Below are 27,602 nucleotides of genomic sequence, written 5' to 3'. Positions count from 1 at the left end.
TTTTTCCCTTTTTTTGCAGTACGCGGGCCTCTCACTGCTGTGGCCTCTCCCGCTGCGGAGCACAGGCTCCGGACGCGCGGGCTCAGCGGCCATGGCTCACAGGCCCAGCCGCTCCGCGGCATGTGGGATCCTCCCGGACCGGGGCAGGAACCCACATCCCCTGCATTGGCAGGTGGACTCTCAACCACTGCGCCACCAGGGAAGCCCGAGAGGGGCTTTTTGATGGACAACTAGAAGCTATACACACAAAATACATATAAATATAAATATATATGTACACACACGTACACACACACACACCAGAAGTTTTAGGGAAAGATTTTAAGGAAGGGCCAACTTTTGATAGAGCAAAAACTCCTGATGAGAGGGAAATTTCATTGCCACCTAACCATTTCCTCTTCATGTATAAACACCAATGAGGGCTTTGGGGCACAGCGTCTAAGCGGGGGTCTCTAACCCTTCATTAGCCAAATATATTTTCTCAAATGGTCTCTCCCTCAAATTTGCCGATACTTAAAGGTCTGGAAAACTTCAGTGGAAGGAAAATGCCAACAGCAAGTTAATGTCTGTCATCTTGGCTCTTTTGGCTGACTTCCCTATGCCTAGGCCTTGCCTATTAATTGAATGCTATTTGGATTCCATCTCAAAAATAAATGTGGATAGAGACCAGAGGCCTGCCTTCCCCAGACTGATAAGAACAGCACAGTGCAATTATACCCAAACAGCTTTGTTTTGGAATGTAATCACCGAACCAGCCCTCTTCCCAATGGGATGGCAACAGTGTAATTACCTCTTCAGGAGTCATTTGTTTGGGAATGTAGTTCTTCTACAGGGCTCTTTCTAGTGGAAAGCAGCTGCAACAAGAGTATATGAGAATTTGTAGCACCCTCCCCAGTCGCAGTTTTGTAGCTGAACAAATTATTTTTGTTTTCTTAAAGTAAAGCCAGAGTTTACATTTCAGCCTCTTTTTCTACCAACATGGAATCACCCATACCCATGACGGTTCTATTTGAAAAGTCCCAATCTAAAGCTAGATTGCTTGAGTTCTGATTCCTACTCTGTCAAGCACTAGCTGTGGTCTTGGGCAAATTACTTCATCTGTTTATGCCTCAGTTTCCTCATTTATAAAAATGAGTAATAACAGGACATCACTGGAATATTATGAGGATTAAGTGAAGAAATATGTGAGAAGTGCTTAGAGCACCACTTGGCATATAGTAAGGGCTCCTGGGTCTTTGTTTTGTTTTTAGCACATTTGAAGCACTGTATTCCACCACAGTCTCCACGTTTTGCAAATGTGATCTAACATCAGCTCATGGTCAAATCTAAGCTTGAGTTACTGCATTCTTTCTGTCCACAACCCTTTTGCCAATTCAGCACAAGGGGCAGTGTTTTGGAAAATTTTAAACGCTGCTATAAAACTGTCACAGTCTCCGAGCTATTTGCCTAGGTAAACTCTCCGATAAGCAGGAGGGACTAGATATTTCCATGTCATTCTTTTCATTTGTGTTACTAGTCCAGGGATATTACAATAAAGAGCCTCTGTTGTGAAATCTTGCTGTTGGAAAAACGAGCAAATACCACCAAAAGCAGCCACTGGCAATATGGCAGATTCTGGAGAAAATTCACCTTTTTAGACAGATTTATTCATGAAAATGAATGATATATTTTCCTCACATGCCTACAGTATATCCAACCCCCCCTGAAGACTCTTGTTCCCACTGGGAACTTCCACCTTTTACCTCCTGTCCAGTTTTCCCTCTGTTCCTTTGTAGCCTGGACGAAATTCTCTAAGAAGAATATTTTTTGGCTTGTGCTTCACCAGCCATGAGCCATAGAGTAAAAATCATGAGTTTGCTTGCCAAGCAGTCCCAAAGTATACAACTCCACAGCTCAAGGCAGTAGGAATGAAGCTGGGCCCCTTCTGCATGGCACACAGCTGCAGTGGGCTGGGCTTATGATAAACCCAGGGATTCATCATGGTACCCCTGTAATAGGAGAGAGTGTTTTTACAGGCTGACGTATGTAGTTACAGGATAACTTTCTGGCTCTGGGGTGACACTAAACACCTGGCCAAAAGAAACACCACCACCCCCCCACAAAGAGTTTCAACACTTCAAAAGGTCCCTGGTCACCCACCTGCAGGTGCCTCTTTCCACCTCATGGCTTATATACCAAGATATCTGTGCTTACTCTTGGCTTCTAGCTGAGTGCCACAAGGACCCTGGGGAAGAGCTGGCCTTGTGGATCAGCAGGTGTTAAAGAAAAGAAATTAACACCCATGGGTTGGATCTACTTTGGTAGAGAGGGTGAGAGGTGCTGCCTGTCAGCTCCCATGGCATTTCCAGTCAGTTTGGAATAAATGAGACTGCCCAAGGACATGGTCTGAGAAAGAGGAAGAAAAGCTAATATGAGATCAGAGTTTTAAAAAAGAAGGAGGTGGGGGGCTTCCCTGGTGGCGCAGTGGTTGAGAGTCCGCCTGCCGATGCAGGGGACACGGGGTCGTGCCCTGGTCTGGAAAGATCCCACATGCCGCGGAGCGGCTAGGCCCGTGAGCCATGGATGCTGAGCCTGCGCATCCAGAGCTTGTGCTCCGCAACGGGAGAGGTCACAACAGTGAGAGGCCCGTGTACAGCAAAAAAAAAAAAAAAGAGAAAAAAAGAAGGAGGTGGAGGGTTAACATTCATATCAAGCACTTAGGTAAAAAATGATGGAGTAGATGGGACAGCAAAGAAGACTGTTTCAAGTCTTTCCAGAGTATGTATAAGACCTCTAATCTTAAGTAAAGTGGAGACTGGCTATTGCCTCCACTGGAAAAAATGGGCTTTGACCTATAATTTGCTCTTTCTTTCCTCACATCTCCTCTGTAGATTTCTATATTGTTGTTTTGAGGGGTTGCAAAACATGTCAAAGCACATACCAATCAGAACCTAAGAAAAGTAAAAGGGTCCTGGCATTACAGTGGGTACTTATAGCCCTAGAGGGCATCTTCAGCTGGCACCTTCAAAATGAGTAGTATTTCTAAGAAGTACACAACCCACAGGACTCAACAAACTTTGAGATCACTCTAGGTCTAGGGAAGCCCCAGAGTACAGAGAACTTACAGTACAAGTAAACAGTGGGGTCTCAATACAGATATGTTGATGCTAACCTTTCTTTTTCAGGAGGAAGAAGGGGAAGAGATAGGAAATTGGTTAAGAAGTTACAAGAAAAGTTATAGGTCAATTTCTCCTAGGAATAAAACTCCTAGCAGAGCTGACAAGAACCTGTTGTCCCAGCATAAAAGCTTAACAGACTCATATTTTCTGCTGTAGAAATGCTGGCAGGTTCTGTGCTCTCATAGCCAGTTTTCTGTGTATACGTCTACCTTAGCATTTAGCACAATACACACTGTCCTATAGCTATTTCTGAGCACGATGGGCTTACGCAGTAGACAGTAAGCTTATGGAGAGCAGAGATCATGTCTTTTTCATCTGGGTACTATCATATACCTAACAGTGTACCATATAAACAACAAAAGCTCAATAAAAGTTTATCGAGTAAAAATGGCTTATATACCAGCTGAGCACTCTGTAGGTAATAACAAATTCATTCATTTTTCCCCCATTACTCTTAGCTCCAGATCAAGAAGAGTTATACGCCAGGAGCTCACTAGGACCAACAAATCTTAGATTCCTGCAGGCACACTCCTTAATGTGTGGCAAGTCGTCTCTTCCCATTTCTTCCCTCTGCCTCTGTTCCTAGCTTTAATGAGTTAATCTAGAGCAGTGTTTCTCAATTTTTCAAGTGCACCAGGATCACCTAGAAGACTCTTTAAAAACAAAGTCCTAGGCCCACAACCAGAATTTCTGCTTCAGTGGGTCTGAGGTAGGGATCAAGAATTTGCATTTGTAACAAGTTCCCAAATGATGCTGATGTTATTGGTCCACTTTGAGAGTCCCATGTTGCCAAGGTTACATAGGAGCAAGCACTTAGTCTGGAGAGTAGATGCTTATTTCATGAGCGCAGGTTCTGATGGGAGACAGAAAACGGTTTCTCAAATGCAAAACTCTGACTCCTCTAATCTAACCCCCTTGGTTGACATGACTACAGGCAACAATGGACACATTAGCATGTCAAACTATCAACACAGGGACCTTCAGGTTACCATCTGTTGGTGCCTTAGAGCACAAGCTCCCAGTTTTTTCAACTCTCTGACCATAGCAAAGGGGAGAAAGCCCTGCTTGGTACCCAGGAAGTGCACCATTGTTGAGGAAAACAAAAGAAGAGTGAGAGATCAGCAAGGTTATAATCATTGAGGAGACTAGCACAGCTCTAACTCATGCTGGCCCCCAAGATTTACAATAAAAATCATAATGATAATAGCTAAAATCTATTGAACACTTACTTTGTGCAAAAAAAAAATCCTATTCTAAGTGTTTCATATATATTAGCTCATTTAATCCTCAAAACAATTCTACGAGCTAAATACTATTCTTACGCCCATTTTACAGATGAAGAAACTGAGTCCCAAGAAAAGGTAAAATAAATTAACCAAGATTACACTGCTAGGAAGTAGCAGCATGAATATCTGAACTTAGATAGTCTAGCTCTGGAGCCCAAACTCTTGAACATTTTGTTCTACTGCCTCTCAAACCAACTCTACACTGCAAGTAGCAGCTGTCCTTCCCAAGCTCCACTCAGGCTCACAGACCCATGCAAAACACAAATGGGGGCACATTCAGAGTCACTTCAAACTGCACCAAAACCCATAAATTCTTGGTCCAAGCCCAGGTTTGAGTTACACACACACACACACACACACACACACACACGCTAATCTATTAGGATTGGCAGTTAAATTCTCAGGGGAATTATTAAATTTTTAGTGGCAGGGCCAAAACAAAAACAAAAAACACAAAGAAACTCAGGCTACAACCTGGCTAGACAGTAAACTCCATTAAGGGCAGAACCATTAAATTCTTTTAACAGACCTAAAGAGGACTTCCCTGGTGGTGCAGTGGTTAACAATCCACCTGCCAATACAGGGGACACAGGTTTGAGCCCTGGCCTGGGAAGACCCCACATGCCACGGAGCAACTAAGCCCGTGTGCCACAACTACTGAGCCTGCTCTCTAGAGCCCGTGAGCCACAACTACTGAGTCCACGCACCACGACTACTGAAGCGCACACACCTAGAGCCCGTGCTCCGCAACAAGAGAAGCCACAGCACCACAACAAAGACCCAACACAGCCAAAAAAAAAAAAAAAAGAAAAAAGACCCAAAGAGCTCTGGAAAATGCTAAGCATTTAGAAAGTTCTATGTACATTTCAAAGTGACGGTCCAGAAAGAGCACAGGAGTTAAGCATCAGTGGGGAGAGATCAAGAGGAAATTTCCTAGGGTAGACAGAGATGGAGGCACAGAAAAACTTAGTCACACATTATAAAAGGAACAGAAAAGTTCGCTGACAAGGCCCAATATTCTCCTCTAGAAAAGCCTGAAGAAGCACAGATAATTCAGCTTAGAAACCAGGACCTAGGTTCTCGACAAGCATACTTCTCACTAGTGGAATAAGGAGATGCAGCAAAGGGCTGGGGTAGAGAGAGCATGGATGCTCCAGTGATTGGTGGAAACCAAATCAGTAAAAGGCCCTGGATGCTGTGTAAGGCATCTGTGAAAGCTGGGTTCTCTGGAAGGAGCTGCTTCCCAGGCAACCAAGCCAGCCCCTTATCGCCTTTACTTTCATCACTGGAGCAGAATGAAAGGTAATTGGGTTAATTATTAAAGAGGTCCTAGCTAGTACCACCACCACTAATTGTCCATTAATCTGGGGTTTATAAACAGCTATCTTAATTGATGTTGAGTTGGAATGTGCCACTTACTTTATTAGCCTGGCAACTGGGTACCGGAGAGGTAAAGAACATGGAGAAGGGTCCAGCCAAGGAGATAAAGGGTCCAACACCAGAATTATCATTCATTTCTGTTCATACTCATGTAAGTATACCATGATGGCCTTCAACTGTATTCACTACTTTTCATCTTTCCTAGATTTGCCAACTCAAATGAAGATCTGATATACAGTAATTAAACCATCTGTTGTATTAAACAACTATGATAGTAAATTGAGAAATTAGACTAATTCTTAAATGTCAGCAAGCCCGAGGACCCAGATGTCCACCTAGTTGGCCAAACTAGATTAGACAGGCCTCCTGAGAGTAATTCCCTAAAATACCAGAAAAGTGGGGAATATCTAAGAAAGAGGACCACTGTTTTTAAAAAAGAGGAGAGGAGCAAAAGACAACCAAAAATAAAGTTAACAAGAAAAAGAAAAGTAAATTCTTGCAAAAGGGGTAGCTCTATTTTACTCACAACAGGCAAACAGAAGGATGCCTGGGATATGAGATTACATAAAGCAATAAATTGTAACACTGTATCACTGGGTTTGTAATATATAGACATAATATACATAGCAATAATAGCACAAAGAAGGGGTATGACAATGTAGCTATAATGGAACAAAGTTTCTGTATCTTACCAGAATCAAGTCTCTATAAGTCTGAAGTAGATCCTGATAAAGTACAGTTTAAAATCAAGAAAGGAATTAAAATAGCACATTAGAAGCTATCCACTTAATACAAAAGAAGTCAGTAGGGGCTTCCCTGGTGGCACAGTGGTTAAGAATCTGCCTGCCAATGCAAGGGACACAGGTTCAAGCCCTGGCCTGGGAAGATCCCACATGCCACACGAGCAACTAAGCCCGTGTGCCACAACTACTGAGCCTGCGCTCAAGAGCCCGCAAACCACAACTACTGAGCCCACGTCCCACAACTACTGAAGCCTGTGCGCCTAGAGCCCGTGCTCCTCAACAAGAGAAGTAACTGCAATGAAAAGCCCGTGCACCGCAACAGAGTAGCCCCCACTTGCCGCAACTAGAGAATGCTCACGCACAGCAACAAAGACCCAACACAGCCAAAAATAAAAACAAACAAATTAATTAACTTTAAAAAAAAGTTAGTAAAGGAGAAACAGTAATAAAAAAAGACATTAGAAATACAGAAAACAAACAGCAAAATGGCAGGCAAAAATCTAACTATATTAATAACATTAAATGTGAATGGACTAAACAATCTAATCAAACAGCAGAGATTTTCAGACTAGATAAAAAACAACTATATGCTTTCTATAGGAGACACACTTTATATTCTGATATATAAAACAGGCTGAAAGTAAAAGGATGGGTAAAGATATATTACACAACCTACATCCATAAAAGAGCTGGAGTAGCTATACTGATGTAAGAAAAACTAGACTTAAAGACAATATTACTAGAGAATATAACCTTTAAAAATTGTGAATCACTATGTTGTACACCTGAAACTTATATAATATTGTACCATCATCTATACCTGAAAAAAAAAAAGACAATATTACACGAGATAGAGGAACATTTTATAACGAAAAAGTTGATTCATCAGGGAGGCAAAACAATTACAAATATATAGGTACCTAACAACAAAGTCCCAAAGTATATGAGGCAAAAACTGACAAAACTGAAGGGAGAAATATACAGTTCAGGAATAATATTAGAAATTTCAATACTCCATTCTTAATAATGGGTAGAACAACCTGACAGAAAATCAGCAAGGGTATACAAAACTTGAATAACACTATCAACCAAGTAGATCTCCCTGGCATCTACAGAACCCTCCACATGGCGACAAAAGAATATACAACCTTGCCATGCACACAGGTAACATTCTCCAGAACAGACCATATGTTAAGCCATAAAGCAAGTTTCAATAAATTTACAGTAACTGAAATCATACAAAGTATGTTCTTAGACCACAGTAAAATTAAATAAGAAAGCAACAACAAAAGGAAATTTGTAAAAATTGAAAAACACACTCCTAAACTAATGGCTCAAAGAAGAAATCCTAAGAGAAATTAGGATGACTGGGCACAAAGCCCATGACACTCAACCAGGCCCCAATGACCTGTAGCTAGAAGCAAAAAAATCCTGACACTTCCCATTGATTTTAATCAAAATACTAAATTAAATCCATCAGGACCACATCTGCTGGGAGCAGATGCTCATTAGGATGAAAGTCAAAAAGATTAGACAGAACAGATAACTAATACCCTACATTACCCAGGTCCCTATCCCTCAGCGTTTCTCTTCCAGTAATTACCAAGAAGACGTCAAATGCCAGGGCTTCTCATTTCACTTATATCAGGTCTCAAGCATGCAGAAAAATATCATAGGCTTAAGAACCTTTCGGCAGATACTCCCTACTTGAACTCAGGCAAAACATGGCACAGAAGGCAGAACAGAGTTATTATGAGTCAGGCAGACCTGGTTTAAAGTTCCAGGTCTGCCTCTCACTGCATTATATTGGACAAGTAATGTAACTTCTCTGAACGTCAGCTTTCTTCCCTACAGAATGGAAACACACTATCTACTTCATAGGGCGGTCACAATGTATGGGAAAGCACTTTGGACTGTACCTGGCCCATAGTAGGCAGTCATTAACTTCATTTCCTTCTCTGTTATAGACTGCTATTACTATACAGAGCTAGAGCTGTCTGCTAAAAAGTCAGCAGGGGGAGCGCCCCAGACTTTTGCGTGTTTCCCCAAAAATATACCGGTAAAGTTGCAGTGGCTTTAAATGTAGTTATACCTCTTTAAGTACAGGTTCAGAATTTGTGTTGCTGAAGAAGGGGCCTGGTGTGGGTTGATGGGTGACTGGAGGCCACCAGGAACCTACAGAATTGTGGAGAAGACAACAAGATAAGGCGGAAGAGATGAAGATTAACAGACTATCAAAACACTTCTCTGTAGCAGCTTCTGTTTTATATTACTGCTTTCAGGCTCTTGTGGGAGGAAGTGGGCAGAATGGATCTTAATTTTCTGCAAATCCATTTTTGTTGATGATTCTGAATGGCTTTGGCTAGGGTCCATTGAAAACTCATTTGCCACTGGTAATGCCTCCTAAAACTGCAGGTGTGTATATACTTTGTCCCTCCAGGTCTGCCAAATTTCCATGCTTCACCCCTACAAAAAGCCACTCACCATACAAAGGTTTCTGCCTTATATTTGGAGCTAAGAACCAAACAGCAAGACTGAGGTACAGCCAACCACCTAAACTCTGAGCTACAGAAGAGCAGGGATCTTGTCTGTCTTATTCACTCTGGTAGCCTACAACAGTGCCTGGCACACAGCTGCGGAACAAACGTCTACTGAATCTAATTGTTCTGAGACCATCACAACCTCATTCCAATCATATAAGAGAAAGTGCCTTTCCAGGAAAATTGGGAGTGCTTACTGCTAAAACACTAATTTGTCTTCACTTCAAAAGCCATTATTACAGCAGCTCTATCTATCTATTACATGATCACAAAATAAGTTTAATAAAAAGCAAAACATCTGTGTCCAGGAAGGCATGAAGGCTCGGGGAAAGGCCTATTATATAATAAGATTTTCCTTAGCAAGCACTACTGGGTCACAAAAAGCTATGTCTAGAAACCACTTAAAATAGAGGAATTAGAACAAATAAGAAAACCCCTGAAGATCAGCCAAGTTCCCTGGGACCTCTTTCCCTTTTCTAGATTAAGGACCTAGAAGAAGAATGCTATTTTGATGCTCTGTCCTTAAAAATAGCTGTGGGGAGGCAGGCAGACTAGGAAACAGAAGTCCCACTGCCTGGTTCACTTCTGGCTCCTCTACTTCTAGCTGCATCACTCTGGGCAAGTTAGCCTTCTGGGCTTCAGTTCGCACCACTGTTAGATAATAGCACCCATCTCATAGGATTACTGTGAGAATGAAATGAAATATGACTAGGAAGAGCACTTAAAACACTCCCTAGCATACAGCCAATGCTCAATGAATGTTAAGCTTTTTTTTGTTGCTGTTATTATTATCATTGGTATTTTCTCAAGAGAAGAATAAAAGTAACACAAAACTGTCAACAGAATCTGGAGGGACATCCAAATGTCTACAAATGATGAGGGCATTTAAGAAAAGACCAGTGGGGTAGATGCAAACTATTACATACAGAATGGATAAACAACAAGGTCCTACTGTATAGCACGGGGAACTATATTCAATATCCTGGGATAAACCATAATGAAAAATAATATAAAAAAGAAAATATATATGTGTATAACTGAGTCACTTTGCTGTACAGCAGAAATTAACACAACATTGTAAAACAAGTATACTTCAATAAAAAAAAGAAGAAAAAAGAAGAAAAGACCAGTGGATACTCTGCAACATGCATCTTGAGAAAATGGGAGAAATGAGTTTAAATGTGAATGGAAACCATCCACTAATCTAATTCAAGAATGAGCTTCTTGAGAGCCTAGATTTCCTTCCTCTCAAGGCACTCTACATCTTTTGTTAGAGAACTTTTCTCAGTAGATTTCATGTTTGTAAACTGCCTGCTGGAACATAACCCCTATATTCAAAGGTATCCACAAGTGAAACTGGGCTATTTGGGGTCAGACCTCTGGGCATAAAGCAGGGAAGAAGAAATGGAGGCAAAGAGTTATTAGATCAAAGGAGAGAAAAACAACATACAGCTGTTCTAAAAAAACCAAATGCAAAGGAAATAGAGACTTCCCAGCAGTAGAGGAGCAGGGAGCTGCTGTGTTGGGTGGTAGAGGCAGATGTCTGGAACAAAGAAGGGTGGAGAAGAACTCTGTAGTACTGTCTGGCAGCAAGTGATTATCTGCCAGTGAGGAGCTTCCACGTGCCATTAGCCAAGCCACACAGAAGCGCCAAGCAAGGAGAGCCATGGGGTCTGTTTACCGACTAGGGCCCTCCTCAGTCAAAGTTGTCAGGACACCATGGTGCAGTCTACTCCCCCACCAAGCCTGGGCCTATGAAGCCCTGGTGTCCAGTAGAGAGAAACCATTGAGGTTTCTGGGGTTTCTAGGCCTTGACACTGGGTCAAGGATACTGCTACTTAAAGGAAGCCAGATCCCATGGCTTACCAGCTGCCACAACAGCTTGGTCAGAAATCATATTTCCCCAGCCTGACAGTGCTGCTGCCTCACACCGATCCCTCTCTACCTTTAACCATCACGTGGCCCAGATTTTCCAAAACGTAATGTCATTTGAATTTTTTAAATAAAGATGCTTATTAAAGATACACCAAGAGACTTCCCTGGTGGCACAGTGGTTAAGAATCTGCCTGCCAATGCAGGGGACACAGGATCAATCCCTGAAGATCCCACATGCTGTGGAGCAACTAAGCCCATGCGCCACAACTACTGAGCCTGCGCTCTAGAGCCCACGAGCCACAACTACTGAGCCCACGTGCCACAACTACTGAAGCCCGTGCACTGCAACGAAGAGTAACCCCTGCTCGCTGCAACTAGAGAAAGCCTGCGCACAGCAATGAAGACCCAGCGCAGCCAAAAATTTAATTTATTTTTAAAAAAATACACCAAAATGTGGCTTGATTTTTACAGTTTTTAATGCCTTCACATACATAAATTTACAAGTTGGCAGTGGAGGTGGGGGGGAAGGGGGAAAAGAGAAAAACCTTTGTTAGAAAAAAAATAGATTCTGCTTTGTTTCCTTCTCTAGACTGCCCAGAAGCAGCAGCACACACTGGGTCTCAGCCCAGTCACATCACGCATATTAGCCCCAAAACGTTGGTCACTAAGTTATTCAGCCACCATAAAACTGCATCGGCTGGGTTTGTCCAGTCCATTTTCTATTCTGTGGAAATTTCTAAGCCAGCTCCATGGGTCCCTCTCCTCCTTCTTCCTCTGAAGATTATTCCACAGGGCCTGGAAACTCCATGTGCTGGCAGCAGCAATGGGTTGGAGAGGTGTGCTTTCAGTCCTAATTAAATCACAGGATCTGGCTCATGCGTACCTCAACAATAAAACATGAGCAAGGCATCTTTATCATTCAATTTAAAAAGTCTATTTGCTGGATTAAGAAACAAACGGTTTAAATAAATTTTAAAAAAGATGTCTGGGGACCTCCCTGGTGGTGAAGTAGATAAGAATCCGCCTGCCAATGCAGGGGACATGGGTTCGACCCCTGGCCCGGGAAGATCCCACATGCTGTGCAGCAACTAAGCCCGCACACCACAACTACTGAGCCCACATGCCACAACTACTGAAGCCCGCGTGCCCGGAGCCCGTGCTCCGCAACAAAGAGAAGCCACCGCAATGAGAAGCCCACACACTGCAACAAAGAGTAGCTCCCGCTCGCTGCAACGGGAGAAAAGCCCGTGTGCAGCAACGAAGACCCAACGCAGCCAAAAATAGATAAATAAATTAATTAATTAAAAAAGAGATGTCTGAAGGAAGTGGGAATGGGCAAAAGAAGCAGCTTTCCTCAATCTGTAGTTTCCTGCCCTGAAGTAAGGAACCAAGTACAAGACCTTAAAAAAGAGTTTTCAGCCAGATGCCAAGATGCCATCACATCAGCATAGGTAAAGGAGGGGAAAGCTTTACACGGCTCCCTCCCCCTTTAAATTTTCAAAATCCAAAGAAACAACTCCTTACCTGCCAGGACCCTGTTAACAGAAGAGTGAGTAGCCAAGCCAGGCTGTCCACGTTCATGAAAAATCCCAGCATAAGGCAAGTACTCAGGCAGCAAGAAACGCCTATAAGATGGGAAGGAAATCCAAAAAAGAGGGGATATATGTATATGCATAGCTGATTCATTTTGCTGTACAGCAGAAACTAATACAACATTGTAAAGCAACTACACACCAATAAAAATTAATTTTAAAAAACGCCTATATGAAAGAATCACGCGTTAAAAGCCTACTACAGACTGCCTTAAAACAAAGGAGATATACTATCTACCAACCCTCAACAATCAAAGATAAGGGATCCACTAAGCCTAGGAATCCAAAGAAACCTAGAGCAGAGTACAATTCCTCTCACACGTTTGCATCTTCTTCCAATCTTTCTTCTAAAGTTTCCCGGGGCTTCTATTCTTGAACAGGATGCTCCCAATGCCATTTTTCTATGTCTTTTCATTGTGGTTAATCATTTCCTGTCAAGTCTTTAGGTGGCAGGGCTGGACTGTAGGCTCACTAGGAAATAATTCCACATATGGACAATCCACCAGATTGTCCATATCTGGAATTATCTGTCCAGGACAAATAATTTTGTCCAAATAGGTCTGTCCAGGACAAACCTACCAGAAAGTAGGTTTAAAAATCCCAGCCTCTCATAAAGCCTCCCTCAGAAAAGTCTCTCATAAAAGTTGACTATCCAGTTCTTACCTTGGGACAAAGCGTCCAAGTGAAGGTGCAGACATCCGGGCATTTCGTGGAGCTCGGTGCCTGGATCTGTCACCATTGTCCCTGGAGAAAACAAAAAGACTACACCTAAGAGAGTCACTAAAGCAGAAACAGACACCAGCCCAAAAGACAGACATCCCGCAAACTAAATTCCTACACTTAGGTGAAGGTCCCAGAGAAATTAAGTCATCTGGTTGCTTACTAATTTGGGTGGCACATTAATATACTACGTTTCTGGAGTACCACAATTAAAATAATTATGAGCATTTACTAACAGTTCAGTAAGAAGGAAGATTTTTCTTGAAATAATGTGGTCTCTGAACTCTGCAGCATCTGAAATTGAAGCCAAGTTTAGATCTTCTAAAGGGATTTAGAATGGATATGTATATAAACATATCTCTTTCTAGACTGAAAGACAGAGAAACTTTGGCTTCGGGGGATCTTGAAGGAAGAAGAATTCTCCCATCAAGTTCATTCAACAAATGGTTATCTTTAAATCTGTTTAGGTCCTTGGTGTGGAAAAATCATGGATATGTGAAAGAAAAACAACACAAGAAAAAGACTAGGCAGTCCTTTCTTTTAGAGATTGAAAAATTAACAATGATGAAGATTATTAGACAATGCAATCCTAAGCTTGGTCATTTGATTAAAAAGAAAAAAGTCTAGTGTTTTCTTTATGGTCTGTTAAAGTAATGGTAATAAACACCATTTACGAAATATCTACTAAGTCCTAATACAAAGGTTATTAATATGTTACCCCATTTAATCTTTTGAGTTTCCCATTAAGTCTCATTAGATCTGTTTCACAGATAAGGAAACTAAGGACCAGAGAGGCAAATACCCAAGGTCACACAACTAGTAAGTGGTTGAGACAAGATTCAAGGAAGATCCATCTGACTCTGAAGCCCTTGCTCTTTCCACTACACTTCACTGCTTCCTACAAGAGAAGACAACAGAAACTTCACATGGCTTAGTTTCCAATGCATCAAAGGAACAATAAGCCAAAGGGCACTCTGGCTGGATAGAGCAGTTAATTAGCTGTTTAACCAACTCCACAAAATAAATGAACCTCTTGAGAGCTTGATTTGGGGTATGTTCTGAATTCTTCCTTTGGATTATCTTCAACTTAATGAGATAATCTTCAAACTGGCACTGTAACCAAAGTTAAGACAACACTTTGGCTTTCAAGTGTACTACTGGGACCCTTACAAACCAGAAATGAAAGCCTAGGAAGGTTTTTATATCTTGGTAGAACTGGATGCTGAGCATTTAGAGACAAATCAATATCAGGGATACTGGAAGCTGATCCATTAAAAGTCAGTACTTGGTTTTTATTTTCGCAGAAGAGAAAGCATATCACTGTTTTCTTTAACATATCATACTCCTGTGACTTGAAACTCTACAGATGAAGGGAGAGGCAAGGAAAGAGAGATAAGACCATATGGAAAGTGAAAAGGGGATTATAAAGAACAACGAGCTCAGAAGTTCCTGACCAGCAGACTGCAGCTCTGGGGAGCCCACAAATTATTATAAGGAGTAGCTGAATATCAAACAAATAAGACAGCTCCCAAATTAAGTATATTATTATTTTTCAAGTATATGTAGATTCAAGTTGTGATCAAAGTACCAACTCGGTTAAAAGTACAAGTGGGGGCTTCCCTGGTGGCGCAGTGGTTGAGAGTCCGCCCGCCAATGCAGGGGACACGGGTTCGTGCCCCAGTCTGGGAAGATCCCACATGCCGCACGGAGCGGCTGGGCCCGTGAGCCATGGCCGCTGAGCCTGCGCGTCCGGAGCCTGTGCTCCGCAACGGGAGAGGCCACAACAGTGAGAGGCCCACGTACCGCAAAAAAAAAAAAAAAAAAAAAAAAAAGTACAAGTGAACTCATGACAGCTTTTCATAACAGTATATTTTACTTACAGATGGGCACTAAAAGTGCAACTAATTATCATGAGAGAAGTTAGAACACATATTAAAGTTAAGAAGGGTCCTAAGCGGGGGGAGGAAGGGTCCTAAGCCTCAAAAAGGTTGAAAATTAAGTTACAGAAAGAAGCATCATGGGACAAATCCAATTACTTTATTCTACAGCTAAGAAAGAGCTGGCCTTCCCAGAACCATGCTGTGGAGCTGACAATTTACTTCTGAACAAGGACCAAAGAGCGCTCTCTCTCTGGACAATAAACAGTGCTCTATCTGGCATTAGCAGAGTTGAAGAGCAGGGAAGGAGAGGGATGTACAGGAGACAGTACTGATCAGCAGTTGCCAGAATCAAACATGACACAGAGCTGGGTGAAAGGACATATGAAGATAACTTAGAAAGATGGACAAATGCCAGGGCTGGGAGAAAATTTGGCTCCTATGACATATTTCACAAGCCTCTTTTAATTGTTATTAAAACCTAAAAACAATTAACTTCTTTCTGATTCAATTTCTCCTTCCGTCTAAAAAAAAAAGGGGAGGAGGAAGGGCAAAACATGGTCAGAGATAATGGCTTTATGTTATTTAGAGATTACCGGAAGAGATACATATATATGAAAATCAGCTGGCTCAGATACAAGCAGTCTCAGAATGATGGTTACATTAGGCACCGCAAAAGAGGCAATAATATTAAGTGAGTGGAGATGTATCTCTTGGTCCTCAGTTTAACGTCTTGACTAATGATGGGGAAGTAGGAGTTAAACAGCATCTCAATAAAATGTAGAGAAGACTTCAAATTGAAAGTGTTGAGCATGCTAGCAAAGAAGGAGAAATGACAGAATTGTACACAGAACAATTAGTAAAATGTGAAATGTGGTGAACACGCAAATGAGATGCTGCCTATGGGAGAAAAAAACACAGGCATCTAGGAGAAAATAGCCTAGAACAGCTCAAACATTTCCTGACCAGGAAAAACTTAAAACATGAATGGGTAAGGTGGCAAAGGCCAGAATGTCCAACCACAGGACAAGTTAAGCAAGTAGAGGGCAAAAGCCCCACGTTTTAATGCTGGCACACAAAAATCCCTGACTAAAAGCATGGCCCTAAATAAATTAGAGGCGAAAAGAGCAACTAATGACTCTAGCTTCTATAGTCTAAAAAGAAGGGAAAATTCAAAATAAGGAGCTGAGATGGGGAAACAAACTTCAATGCAAAGGATATCTGCAAGGGCGGGGTCAGGGTAGAAGTGAGGGGAGAGGAAGAGTGGTTAAGAGTTTCAAAAAAAGGAAAAAAAAAAGAGTTTCAAGAAAAGGGCAAAGAAATTAAAAGTACTTAAAATAATGTTCAATTTAGAAAACTACACAGACTCTGACACTCACTTCAGTGCTGATACAAGACCAACTTGGAGCAAGCCTCCACGAGATGAAGAAGGCAAATTTAGGCAGAGACTAAAGATTAGAAGATGTTTGCCAGATGAACAGTGGGAGAAAGGCAGACCCAGAAAGACAGTTTACCTTAGGAATAATGGAGGGTGATAAATACTGGGCCTAACATAACATAGCCCATGCCCTTTTCAAGGGCAGTACTTAAAAAAAAACAAAAACAGTGAAGACCAGAGTATGCAAGCACGCTGGTACCACTCCTCTATCACTGGAGGACTCTTTCTCACCAGAATACTTTTCAGGGAAACACCAGAGAAATCCTCATCAATTTCATCAGCCAGAAGCTGCCTTTAAGCCAGCAGGATAGAAGCTGGCTGAGTTATTAATGGCCTTCCCAGTTGTTGAACTCTGTGCATCTCTGATTAACTCTCAGAAGGCTATTTGGGAAGGAGAGAGGGAAAAAAATAAGACTTTCTCATAAAAGATTTTGTAAGGAAAAATCACCCTTCAAACAAGCATCCAAGACAACTGACAAATACAAGAAAATGCATCTATGGAACAAGGGAGAAACACAGCAGCTACTCTTGCTAAATGCCTGGGATTAATTGCCTCAGAGAGAAGCTGTAACTTAAAGGAATGTAAAATACACCTACAGACTGCTGTCTGAGTCCTAACCAGAGAGTCAGGCTGCCATTACTACTCAGTGACAAATGGCTCTGACTTGGGCCTTTGTAAATAAAGCTCTGGCAGCACAAAGCTCAAAAGGCCATTATCTTCTTGACAATACACAGTTGACTGTGCTGAAAATTAGACCATTAAAAAAATACTTGTTTCCCTGTGCTCTTCAGTTTCTACTCAATCTCCAGACAGTAGAAGGCCTAGCTGGTGTTCCTGTCCTTGGATGGCACAGTGATCTTGATCTCAAGTCCTTTCTTTACTCGGGTGCTATTAGTAAGGCTCTAGACTCTACTTCGAAGGACTGTGCACGCATGTCAGGGCTAGATTTCTGGGAGGAAGGCACAGGCCCAGCTGATATCATTCATAGGGGATACCTAATAGCATAGGTCTCTTGGAACTTCAGAGCCTTAATTTTTCTCCAAGGAATAGTAATATAACAGATAATTACCACTTACAAATTCCTCTCCTTTCTTTTTCTTTCCTTTTTTTTTTTTTAATTTGTTTGTTTGGCTGCATTGGGTCTTCGTTGCTGCATACGGGCTTTCTCTAGCTGCGGCGAGCGGGGGCTACTCTTTGTTGCGGTGCGCGGGCTGCTCATTGCTGTGGCTTCTCTTGTTGTGGAGCACAGGCTCTAGGCACGCGGGTTTCCGTAGCTGTGGTACGCGGGGCTCAGTAGTTGTGGCTCACAGGCTCTAGAGTGCAGGCTCAGTAGTTGTGGTGCACGGGCTTAGTTGCTCCGTGGCATGTGGGATCTTCCCGGACCAGGGCTTGAACCCATTTCCCCTGCACTGGCAGGCGGATTCTTAACCACTGCGCCACCAGGGAAGTCCTCTCCTTTCTTGTTCTACCTTTAATTTCATCTGCATGTATTATGCAAATCCATATTCCTATTGTGCATTTTATGTTAAAAAATAAATACATATCTCTAAGTGATAGCTATCCTCCTTTCCCCCTCTTCCTTCACAGCTGTTTAATTCTTTAAATCCAGATATATTCCATTTTCTTTCTCTTCTCCTAGCATTCCTCATAATAAATATTCATATGTATTTTAGTTGCCCAGAAAGAATACTAATTTTAAAGCTGCCAAGCAATATTATATATTTCTAAGCAATAGGCTCAAAACCCTCAGGAAAGAGCTGGAATTCAGGTAGGCATATATTTTATAAATCTATTGGGGCTCCACAGGTACCAGATATCCTATTCCTAATCCTCAGGAAGTCTCTCCACTTTTCTGAAACTTTTCATTATTCTACCTCTGCTGAGTACAAGGGAAATCCTTCTAAGATAGGTAGTTAGCTCCAACAAAGATCCAAGAGCTTTAGGGCTAAAATAAACTTCAGAGATTATCTAATCTAATTTTACAAGGTCAGACATTGAGGCCTAGGGTAGGAGAGGGACTTGCCAAAGATCAAATGGCATATCAGAGGCTCAGCCGAAACTGGAACGCGGGGCTATTCCCTAGACAATAGTTGTCAGGCTCTGGGGACCAGTGGGCACTAACAGGAGATCCCAGTTCCAATCACAGCTGTTCTGGGAGTCACTTGCTACTTTATAAACTTAGCTCAAAATCAGTTCCAGTAAGAGTAAAAAAGGACTCCGGCAACATTTTATTTGGAGAAGTAGGAAGTGAGGCAGCTGAGCTCTCACACAGCTCAACTCCCCAGGAACATTCACAAACAGGCCCCACTCTTATAAAACACCAAGGCCTCTTATGTCTAATACTTAACATTCAGTCCTCATATGTCCTCATATGTATTTTGCCCACTGTTTTCTAACTGGTTTTCCTGCATCCATATACTTGCCACCTGCCTAACAACCGCTGTCAGAATTCGCTGCCTAAAACACATGTTGAATAATGGCTGTCCCTAGACAAAAACAAGGTCAAAATTTCTCAGCCAGGCACTCCAGGCCCTCCACAGTCCATGTCTTTCCGATCTTATCGCTCAAAGTACAAATACTCCGTTGCTCTAACCACAGATGTATGCAGGGTCTCTGAACAAACCCTGTAAATCTTCTGTGTCTGGGCTTTTGCTTAAGCTACTCCTTTGTCTAGAATCTCCTTCCCTACTTCCATCCTCCACGTTGAAGTCCTATGGGGTCTTCACACCTAGCTGAAACCCATGAAGCCTTCTCACATCTCCCCAAGTACTCTCTCCCTTCATACAATGCTGTCCTGTACTTTAGGGGTACCTTATTACAGTCTATCTTATAAGATATTGTGTAAAAATCTGATGTTATTCCATAGCTTAAAACTCTTCAGTGACTCCCTCTCACCTGCAGGGTACAGTTCTCCTCCTTTGCAAGGCACACAAGACTCCCCAGGATCTGGTACCACTCTAACTCTCGGGGCTCATCTCCTGCTGTATCTTGGACTTTACAACCTGACCATACTTGTCAACAAGGGAATTCTTGACATGCTCCATGCTGTTTCATGTTTCTATGACTATGCATTTATTTGCCTTTCTTCTAAGTATATCTGGAGAAAAGTCCTATTTTAAGACTTTCTCTTTTATAAACCCACGCTGTAAAAAACAATCAACCACCACAAACATCAATTAAATGAAATTATTTAAAACTCTGGTAAAAAGGAAGTGAATGGTTTCTTATCTCATCTCACTTTAAGAACTACTTCTATACAATACCACCACTCAATAACTGTAGCTGGTTGCCTGATCCTTGACTGCTTTGGCAGGTTCCAGTCTGTAAAGAGAACAGTCACTTTACAGCGTGTTCCCTTATAGTTTCTCTTGCACTTCTAATATCAAAGAGATTATGGTCTGTAAGTCAAAGGAAGAAACAAAGGCAACCCCATTTCAGAATGAAGTACACGACTTCTTGCTCTGAAGATCTGCCCCTTCCCTTTCTCGGCTATACGCAACATATCTGTTATTAGTAGTCACTGACTCCCATAGGAGTCCTGGAAATTTCGGGCATAGAAGAGAGAGCAGGGGCAAGCAAACACTACCAAGGACATGTGACTTCACTCTCCTGGAATTTCTAGCCATGAGAACTTGACACAAGTATATGAGTCTCACAAAGCTGTCAGGATTTCACCTATAGACAGATAAGAGTAACATCATCGGGTTTCTAACATATTTTCTTTGTGTGACTCAATTAAATTTCCATAGTGGCAAAAGGGCAGATGAAGAATATTAAATTCTGAACTATAAAGGCGAGTAACTTCTATGCCACACCCAGTCAGATGGCAGAACGGAGTGACAGCCTTCAGAACTGTCCTCAGCTACATTATATACCAAGAAGACCTTTTAATGACTTCCTTGCTAGAAGGTGTCTAGCAAGGGGCCCATGAAAGCCTTCTGGTTGAGGCTCCTCCGCACATGTGTATGTGGTACTGCTAGAACATATCATGCCAAACTAAGGAACCAGAACCCATCTTGGGCAACCAGAAATGACTGTCATTCATTTCACAATGAAACGGTTTTGCATATTTGGTCACAATATGGATTTCTGGGTAAAAGGAACCCAAATACAACAAGATAAATTAGAAGAGTTAATAAAACAAATGTAACTGACTTCAAGACACTTCATCTGAAAGACCAGGCTGAAAGACTAGAATTCTCACTGAGACGTTTTCCCCAAGTACAGACCGGTGTCACAACTGTGAATGAAGGACTTGTTCTCTCTGTGCTGGCAACAATTTTTAAGAAGTTGAAGGACTTCCCTGGTGGTCCAGTGGTTGAGAATCTGCTTTCCAATGCAGGGGACACGGGTTCGATCCCTGGTCGGGGAACTAAGATCTGCAACTAGGCCCGCACTCTCTGGAGCCCACACACCACGAGAGAGCCTGCACGCTGCAACTGCTAAGCCCACGCGCTCTAAGAGCCCACACACCACAACTAGAGAAAAGCCTGTGTGCTGCAACAAAGAGCCTGTGCACTGCAAAGAAAGATCCCGTGTGCCGCAACTAAGACCTGATGCAGCCAAATTAATAATTTAAAAAAAAAAAAGAAGTTGAATATAATTACGCAGTGTTGGAGATATTTGTGACTGATCTAATCTGAAGCTTCTCCAGTTCTGTCATTAGCTCAGGGTATCCTTGCCTTGGAAGGCAAAGCAGGTAAAAAATGAGGCAAGAAGATGAACTGGAGATGATTCTAGGATTATAATTACATTTAGAATAACAGATAAAATGAGGAGGGGGGTGAGGGTAGCTTGAACAACAGTCATAAAGTCACAGGTACCACCTCTTTTGCTGGCCTTAGAAACTACGGGAACACAGCACTCAACCTGGGCTTCATAAAAGCCTCCCTCCCTCTTTCCAAAGGGATGGTGAAAATAAAAATTTGAGTTTTCATTATGCTTATTTGCCGTCTACATTCTAGCAGGTGGTCTGAGCTCAGAAGGAGGCAGACAGCAGGGTCAGGGAAGCCACACCTTTACCCTGCTTGTGAACATCTTTATGCAAAGACAGATGCTGAGGGCTTCAGGACAGACCACCTGACAGCAGGTTTCTGGATGTCCTGTTTGTGCATTTTGATAAACACAGGGACCCTGAAGTCTCAATCCTTGCTGCAGACAGAGACAAATGACAGGAGAAGATGCCTGCCTGGGAAGATGGTCATTAATCCAGACCACAAAAGAATAGAAAGTTTAACCTGATGTTGACCAACCTTCAAACCTATCTTCCCTAGCAATAAATCTAGATAGTCTTGCTGCACAGCAAGCTCATGGAGCAAGGGCTCAAATATGGTTGTACATCATTTTTAAAGGTTTTTAAATCTGCAGGACACTAAAGTCAGACACTAAACATGCTTGCTCCTGATCTCTAATCTTAGACATGTCTGACTTTGGTCAAGCTTCTGTATCCTTATTTTAAAAAACACAATGAAATGAACAACTATCTCACTGGGTTATTATAAGGAGTAAACAAGATTTTAAAAGACATATGTATATTAGTATATTTATATATACTACAAATGTTGTGTATGTTATAAATTAGTATACATGAAAAATGTGATAGCTGATACCTTTCATTCAATGGATGATGAAAGAGAACCAAAAAAGATGGGATCTGCGTAATGTCTCCCTTTTGTTTTCTGAGGCCACTATACACCTGGATGGGACAAGCTAGAGAATGACAAAATGATCTGTGACTTAGCAAATGGAAGGAGAGTGAAGAGGTTGGAGTGGGGTGGCAAAGGCAAGACCATGCTGTGCTGTGAAGGTGAGGAAACCCAGAAGAAGAACAGTCTCTCTTAATGGTACCCTAAGTGTTAGGATTCCAGGCCATATCTAACTTAATCTGCTTCTCTGTACTTGAAAGAACTATAAATTATGACTGTGTAAGCCTGTAACTTTCTTTCTAGTTATCAAAGCTGAGGAAAAGGATTCGGGCAGAGAAATTAAAATGGGCTGGTACATTCCCTAATTTCTCACTTTCTCTCTCCTCAGAGTACCTAGAAATTAAGAGAAGAGGCACAACCACAAGCAGCCCTCGGTTTACAGTAGGGGGAGGAGGGCGGGGAAAGAGACAGAGAAAGAATGAACAGACGGTAACTCAGCATCAACCAGCCGGCAACATCCTTCACTAGAAGACCTGGACTGCTAATATTGAGGTGACTAATCCACAGTTGCTATTAAAAACAAGTTTATAGTCTGCTTCAGCCCCACAAGAAAGGCAAACACCAAGGGGAGGGACTTTCGGAGGGGCTTTAGAGAAACCAGCCCATTGTTACTAACCAGGGAGCAATACAATGGTAAGTCAGTGCATGAAAGGTGAAGAGGGTGATGTAAATTCAGGCTGCGCTGAAGCCAGGGGGAGGCGAGAGCACAGGTGGGCTGTGGGGAGCACAGGGAGGAGGCAGTCTGACACAGGAAAATCAAGGGGGAAGGAAGGGGAAAGGGAGGAGGTGGTAACAGAAGAAAGAGAAGGTAAGATGAGAACAGAACATTTTAAACTAACCCAGAACTCCACTGTGAAGGACAAGTCACGAGGCAAGATAGAGCTCAAAGGCATGAGCCCCACGTTTCACCACTGCGAAGAGATAACAGCCTTCCAAACATGCGTGGAGAGAGGGCTATGCAATCTGCACTGACTCCCAGAGCTCCACGGGATTACCGAGGCTTTTCAGCAGCACTAAGTCCCAGCAGCCTTGGCACTGTGCGTTGAAACTGCTTCCCTGAATAGACCCCGGTGCTGGAAAAATAATCATTTCTACAGGGGAACATATTTCCCTACAGGTGTCTGCCTGGCTAAAGGAGTGGAGACTCTCCCTTCACTGCTGTGCCCACGTCCATCTTCCCCCAGCGGGGACTTAAGGCAGAAGGACACATCTGAGAGTCACAGAGCAGCTGGGCCCTTCTCCCACCACCCCTGCTCCGTTTGCCACAGCACAGCTGTTTGAGGGCAACCTTGCATTTCTTTCACATTTACATCTTCCTCAGACGAATGAGCCTCCCACTGAGTGTTCCTTCTGCTTCCCAGTACACAACTGGCCAGTGTGTTTAAGGATTGTATCGGGAAGGTCAATTGGTACGAAGGGTATTCCCACCTTCTTGGGCCTCTCTGACAAAGATATTTCTCAAACACTTCATAAAACTCCACTACAAGATGGCTCCTGGGGAACTATTCATTCAGCTCACGAAAGAGGAAGGTGGAAGGGAGGCAGGAGCTCTTAAGATCCCAGACCTGACCAGGCTATGTCAAGATGAAGGGGGAAAAAAAAGGAAGATGACTGACAGGCTGTCCTATTCTAGTACTGCCAGCAAAAAAGATGGGGAAAGAAAAATGTTTAACCACCCTTCCCTCTTATTCTGCATGTTTTGAGAATATCAAAATATAGGAATCAAAGCAAGAGCCAAATGTCCAATTTGGTACAAGCCAGGAAAGCTCAGTTTCAAGATGGAAAGAAATACAATGCATGGCTAGAAAGGTCAGGAGCAGCAGGTCAGAGAATGTAAAATCCAGCAGGAAGACTGGGGAGCTTGACCTTGGAGCCCGGGGCTGACGCTGCTCCTTTAGCTCACCCCCGTACCCCAGCCGACCGCTCAAAGAGACTAGCAGAGCAAGGAATCACCTCTCAACCCCCACATTAATCTGACAGGCAACTTCCAAAGGATCCTTACTGGGGGTACAGGGAGACTGAGAACGTTTAGGGACAAGGGAGTAGGACCTCAGAGAAGCAGTGTGATTAAGGGTACTGAGAGAATCTGTCTCCTAGGGAAATCCGAGTATTGTCTTTGTTGTTAATCTCTGTATCTACTCTGCTTAAGAGAAAAAACACCAACCCTCCTGCCTCCCTGATGTTATGAAGACAGTCCACATGAAGCACTTCCACAGTCACTGTTTATGCAAATGGGAAATTAAAAAGTTGCCTAAAGAGCAGCGGCCATTTTCTCCCAGCCTGGCCTGGGGCCCAATGGGCTGTCTCTTCCCAGAGGCTTCAGGGAATCAGCAATGCAACTACGAGGTGGGAGTGCCCTGGGCATTTTAACCCTCTGTCCCTCACCCCATCCTATTTCTCATAAATAATAACTTAGGGGTTTGAAGCAAGAATGTCAAACCACTATTGCTCAGACAGTGGCCAACTTGGAAGCACTCACAGCTCGGGAGGAGGGGTAAGAAAGCAAGTTGAATATATACTTACTCAAAGTCCTCAAATTCCAAGTCGGTTCCCTCTACTGATGGACCCTGGTTGTCTGAGGAAGAGGAGGAGGTGGAAGAACGGAGGCGGTTCTGTTGGTAGCGCATAGAACGCTGGCGGATACTGTCTCTCCGTGAGAGATACTGGATCATCCTCTGGGCATAGTATGCAGCAGGAGATAATCTGAGAGAAACAGAGATGAACAAACACAAACTAGCACTAATGTGGGGAATACTGTGAAAGACAGTAAATCCAGCTCTCCCATCACATCTCCCTGCTGAGGCGAACTCTGGAGACATGAAAAATAAACGGCATTTAACTCACCAGGAGATTTGTACTGCACAATATGCTTATCAGACTACCACCAGTGTTTCTGTTCTGAGATAAGGCAAACAGCTGTTTTATCAGTCATCATCTGATCAACAGCTGCCCCTTCCAAGAGTTTAACACTGGACCTTTCTTTTAGTTTCTTAAGGGACCTCTTTTAACTTCTCAGGGTGTGCCCTTTATATAGATTCGCAGATTTTCCTTAATCATCCATATTCAAAATATAAGAAATGAAAGGGACCACAGCTTCTTTCATTTTATAGATGAGAAAACAGGCCAAGAGATGGTGAACCCGAGATGACTAAAGAAGGCATCTTCAGGCATCACCTTCACCAGGACTCCTTTCTTCTCCAACAAATACTTGTAGCTCCAGATTTGTCCTAGCTCCTTAAGAGTACTTCTTTGAACTTCTTATCTCTCCTTTACAGATTATCCAGATATTTTAACACAGAGAAAATATTCAGGATAGAGACTGAGAGTAAAATATACTCAAGAGAACAGAAAATCTAAAAGAAAACAACAGCTTTTTTCTATTTCTTATGACAGAGCATCATAGGCTACGTGGGCACTGAGCAACACAGAAGACAACAGTCACTCTTCTTCTCCCTTACAATGGCTGTTCTCAGTAATTAGTCTTAAAAGACTTAATTTACTTTAAATTAGTAAAAGGTCTATATTCTTCCAGCTATGGTTCACTGTCTTCATACTCCATGAAAATGTCTACTGTCCTATACAATTTGCACATTCCCTTCTTTCTCAAGTTTTTCCTCCATCTTTCACAACGCATATAATTTGAGGCTGTGAACTGAGAAAGTGAGAGAAGAACAGTAACAGAAAAATGTTTTATATATAATATTAAGTGGATTACTAAGAAATTCCAAGACTTAAAACCTGCCCAAGACCTAAAACCTGCCAACTTTGATTCAACAATTCCACTATTAATTTTATCCTACAGAAATACACCAGGATACGAAGAGATATATATATATGCTGGCACTAGTGAAAAACTGGGAAACACCCCAAATGTCCACCAACAGATTAAATAAATTACATCTATACAAAGAAACATTATATAACAATTGAAAAGAATATCCCTATATATGCACAATGAAAGTTCTCTAAAATAAAATTTTAAGTGGGGGAAAAATTAAAGAATGGTATGTATATACTAATATGTATATAAAAATATTTATTTCTGTAATTAGAACAAAAAAAATGAAACACAACAATCCTGATAAGGATTCCTAGGGACCTTAACTTCTATAATGTTAGAATATAGAAGGAAAAAAAGCATGCAACTTTTTTTTTTTAATGGAAATCTGGAAAAACTGATTGAGAATGGAAATGGAAATACTTACATCCAAATGGTAGGAAAAGTACAAACATCTTGCTGCCTGACCTTTCATTACCCCTGGACAAAGTAAGCCTCTAGGTAAATCCTCGGTAAATCTACTCACTCAGACCAAAGGAGATCCTGCAGTCAACTGCCTCACGAAACAGGGCTGCCTCTGAAATGCCTGTCATCAGAGGTGGTGTCCTTCTGGCCAACCATCAAGCAGAATTTCCAAGCAGGCCAGGTGACAATCTTTGGAACTCAAAAGTCTGTGTTATGGAACAATATGCTGCATTTGGCACCTCTGAATCCAAATTATCTTTAGACAGTAGGTGGGCATGGGACGTACAGAGGCCTTGGCCAAGATCATCAGAGAATAAGATTTAAAGTTTCAACTTGTGGAACTTTCACTGTCTCTTTGGGCACCTGTTCTCATGCATTTGGCAAGGATGAATCAAGAACCCTAAATTTTCAACAGACAGAAGCCAATACTCTTGAGTTGTTCCTATAGCTACCAAATATACAGAAATCTTCCAGTAGAAATCAATTGTTGTTGGTTAAATTCTCAAGTCCGTCAGAGTAGAAAAGAATGTTAAAAAAAAGTTTTAAGAGGAGAATGAAGATTCTTTTTTTTAGAAAAGATTTTGAAAAGTGACCATAAATACACTCATTACTGTGTTGATAGCCTACCTTAACTAATGGAAAAATTATATTACGGTGATAGAGGTAGAAATAATGTTGACGCTGACAATAATAAATAAAGATTGTCCTTTTATGTAGGGGTAAAAATTCAGCACTAGGGGGCTTCCCTGGTGGCGCAGTGGTTGAGAGTCCGCCTGCCGATGCAGGGGACGCGGGTTCGTGCCCAGGTCTGGGAAGATCCCACATGCCGCGGAGCGGCTGGGCCCGTGAGCCATGGCCGCTGAGCCTGCGCGTCCGGAGCGCTCCGCAACGGGAGAGGCCACAGCAGTGAGAGGCCCACATACCGCAAAAAAAAAAAAAAAAATTCAGCACTAGGTAACCTCAATTGTTTAATTTCACCGTTGGACAGGAATTCCCTAAACTACATAACTGTGCATCAATGGTAAAGAAAAATGGATTCACAAT

At 42.3% G+C, this 27,602-nt stretch overlaps 1 protein-coding gene across 9 annotated transcripts in view; it reads right to left on the bottom strand.

Annotated features, from left to right (window-relative positions):
- Positions 1-27,602, bottom strand: part of AMBRA1 (autophagy and beclin 1 regulator 1) — a 175,916-nt gene that overhangs the window by 86,150 nt on the left and 62,164 nt on the right. For 4 of the 9 annotated variants that reach the window (XM_060159276.1, XM_060159275.1, XM_060159280.1 and 1 more), the window contains 3 exons: positions 24,839-25,018; positions 13,238-13,342; positions 12,507-12,607 (listed from right to left, as the gene is read on the bottom strand). In XM_060159276.1, the coding sequence (XP_060015259.1) occupies positions 12,507-12,607; positions 13,238-13,342; positions 24,839-25,018 (386 nt within the window). The remainder of the gene's footprint in view (positions 1-12,506; positions 12,608-13,237; positions 13,343-24,838; positions 25,019-27,602) is intronic. The other 5 variants (XM_060159278.1, XM_060159279.1, XM_060159281.1 and 2 more) reach the window with 2 other exon arrangements.

This window comes from Lagenorhynchus albirostris, chromosome 9 (genome assembly GCF_949774975.1).
Source record: "Lagenorhynchus albirostris chromosome 9, mLagAlb1.1, whole genome shotgun sequence".
Classification (NCBI taxonomy): domain Eukaryota; kingdom Metazoa; phylum Chordata; class Mammalia; order Artiodactyla; family Delphinidae; genus Lagenorhynchus; species Lagenorhynchus albirostris.
Note: the sequence above shows the minus strand (reverse complement) of the source record. Positions and strands in the feature narration are given on the sequence as shown.